This window comes from Wasmannia auropunctata, unplaced genomic scaffold (assembly GCF_000956235.1).
Source record: "Wasmannia auropunctata unplaced genomic scaffold, wasmannia.A_1.0 LD283241.1, whole genome shotgun sequence".
Taxonomy (NCBI): domain Eukaryota; kingdom Metazoa; phylum Arthropoda; class Insecta; order Hymenoptera; family Formicidae; genus Wasmannia; species Wasmannia auropunctata.
Genome location: NW_012079649.1, coordinates 1 through 1899, shown reverse-complemented (window position 1 = coordinate 1899; position 1899 = coordinate 1). Strand labels below are relative to the sequence as shown.

Sequence of the window (1899 nt, the reverse complement as noted above, 5' to 3'; positions counted from 1 at the left end):
GATGTGTATAAGAGACAGGATAAGGACATTCCACGTATTTGAGTGAGACCAAAAGATATTGTAAGAAGTTCATTTAGAGATATCACTGACACTGAAAAGTCTGCTTTATCGACTTCGTACAAATTTGGCCGACCTTTCAGCATCCTCTTAAGGGCTCTTCCTAGTCAGCCACGAACTCCGCGTTTACGGTGACGATGCTATATCACGGTAGTAATTAGAAGCTTCTTGTCGTATATTAGGCCCGTCCTATAATACGTCACACATCGGTGTTTTAAGTCATAAACCGTGATAATTCTACAAAATAATTGTACGCCAATTTCGTAAGCAGTGTAAAATTGATCAATCACAGTCGAATATGAAGAGAATATTCGACAAGAAAATAACGGACCTATTGCGAAAAGTATTGATAACGAATTTTGTGTTGCGTGCCATTTCGTTATGTGCTTAATTGTGAAAATGTGACTTGTCTCGTATTTATCAAAGTAAAAATGGATGGAAACTATAGTTGTTGTCGAATTTTATACGTAAAAGTATCTTTTCCTTTCAACAGCTGTTAAATCGTAAGTTTTCTTGCTTGAATAAGCTTTACTTTACGTGCCTTTTACGACTATTTACTGACTTTCAGGGGGGAAAAGGATAGTTTCCATCCATTTTTACAAGTTTTCTAAAACGATCCTACTTATTAATTTTATCCAAATCCTCTTTATTTAAAAATGGCACGCAACAAACTTTTACGTGCATTTCTCGCTTCTGACGTCCAATATGGCCGCGGTGACTAGGAAGGGCCCTTAAGATAAATTGATAGATGATAAATTTAGATAAGAAATTTTTTCTAAGAACAAGATAAAATATAAAAAAAATATAAATATAAAAAAAACTTTTGATTCACAATGTAAATTCAAAAACATAATAATAACCTCCTTTATAATAATAACTTCTAATCATAGATAAGACCACAAATCAAATTTGTAAATAACATCTGCTTCTCAGAAAAAATAATAATAAAAGAATCCGATTAAAATTTTTGTTACACATCGAATTTAAGTGAAACAGAGAGCGAGTAGGAAGAGGAGCAGGAGAAAGAATTCAAGAGAGAGGTGGAAATGGAATTGGAAGCGGACGAGAGAGAAGCTGAACTGGATGGTACAGAATACGTTGAAGCTGATAGCGACGATGATGACTACGATGAGGACGATGATGACGACCTCGAAGAGCTTTCTATGGTAAGTGGGTGAAATAATTATTCGCTGAAATACAAATTCTTCACAAAAATACTTCAATAATGTTTCTTCATAAATACAATTAAAAATGTTGCGTAAGATGAAGATAGAGACTCTGGACAGAAAGAAGAGATTGAATTGTCGGACAGCTTTGAGTCCGAAGTGTAAGTAAAGTGCCCGTTTGCTGCGGATGTTATCGTCCACAGTGAAAATATGTCGACGAAAAATGAACTGAAACGGGCACTTTACTTCAATAAATAAAAAATGAAGTAGTTCTCAAATGGGCCGTTATAAAAAAAATGAGGATGATAAAAAAGTGTATGTACAATAAAATCCTCGGTAGCACTCATTGTTAGCGCAACTTGTGCACTAGCGCTTTTTGCAAGCAAGTCTTCTTATTTGATATGTTTTCATCTGTACTGATTTAACTCAAGAGTTTAATATGCAAACACGATCAGTTTCAGCAACTCTAAATCCTGTCGTAGACTTTATCTTTCATATTTAAAATCACAATATTTTATATTTTTTTTACAAGTCTTTATATACAGGGTGTCCCAAAATTGGCGCATTCGGAGTACTGGACGTGATACTTTGTGCTAAAAGGAACAACTTTTTCCTTTAGCAAATTTTGATATGACAAGTAATTTTGGCAGGAGAGCTGGTTAAAGTTAACGAATAA

At 34.3% G+C, this 1899-nt stretch overlaps 1 protein-coding gene across 1 annotated transcript; it reads left to right on the top strand.

Annotated features, from left to right (window-relative positions):
- Positions 1 to 147: 147 nt before the first annotated feature.
- On the top strand, positions 148 to 1610 carry LOC105461594 (zinc finger CCCH domain-containing protein 15 homolog). Its single transcript, XM_011708093.1, has 2 exons — positions 148 to 1223; positions 1320 to 1610. The coding sequence occupies exons 1-2, from the start codon at positions 1104 to 1106 to the stop codon at positions 1386 to 1388; spliced, it is 189 nt and encodes a 62-aa protein (XP_011706395.1). The 5' UTR covers positions 148 to 1103; the 3' UTR covers positions 1389 to 1610.
- The last annotated feature ends 289 nt before the right edge of the window (positions 1611 to 1899 follow it).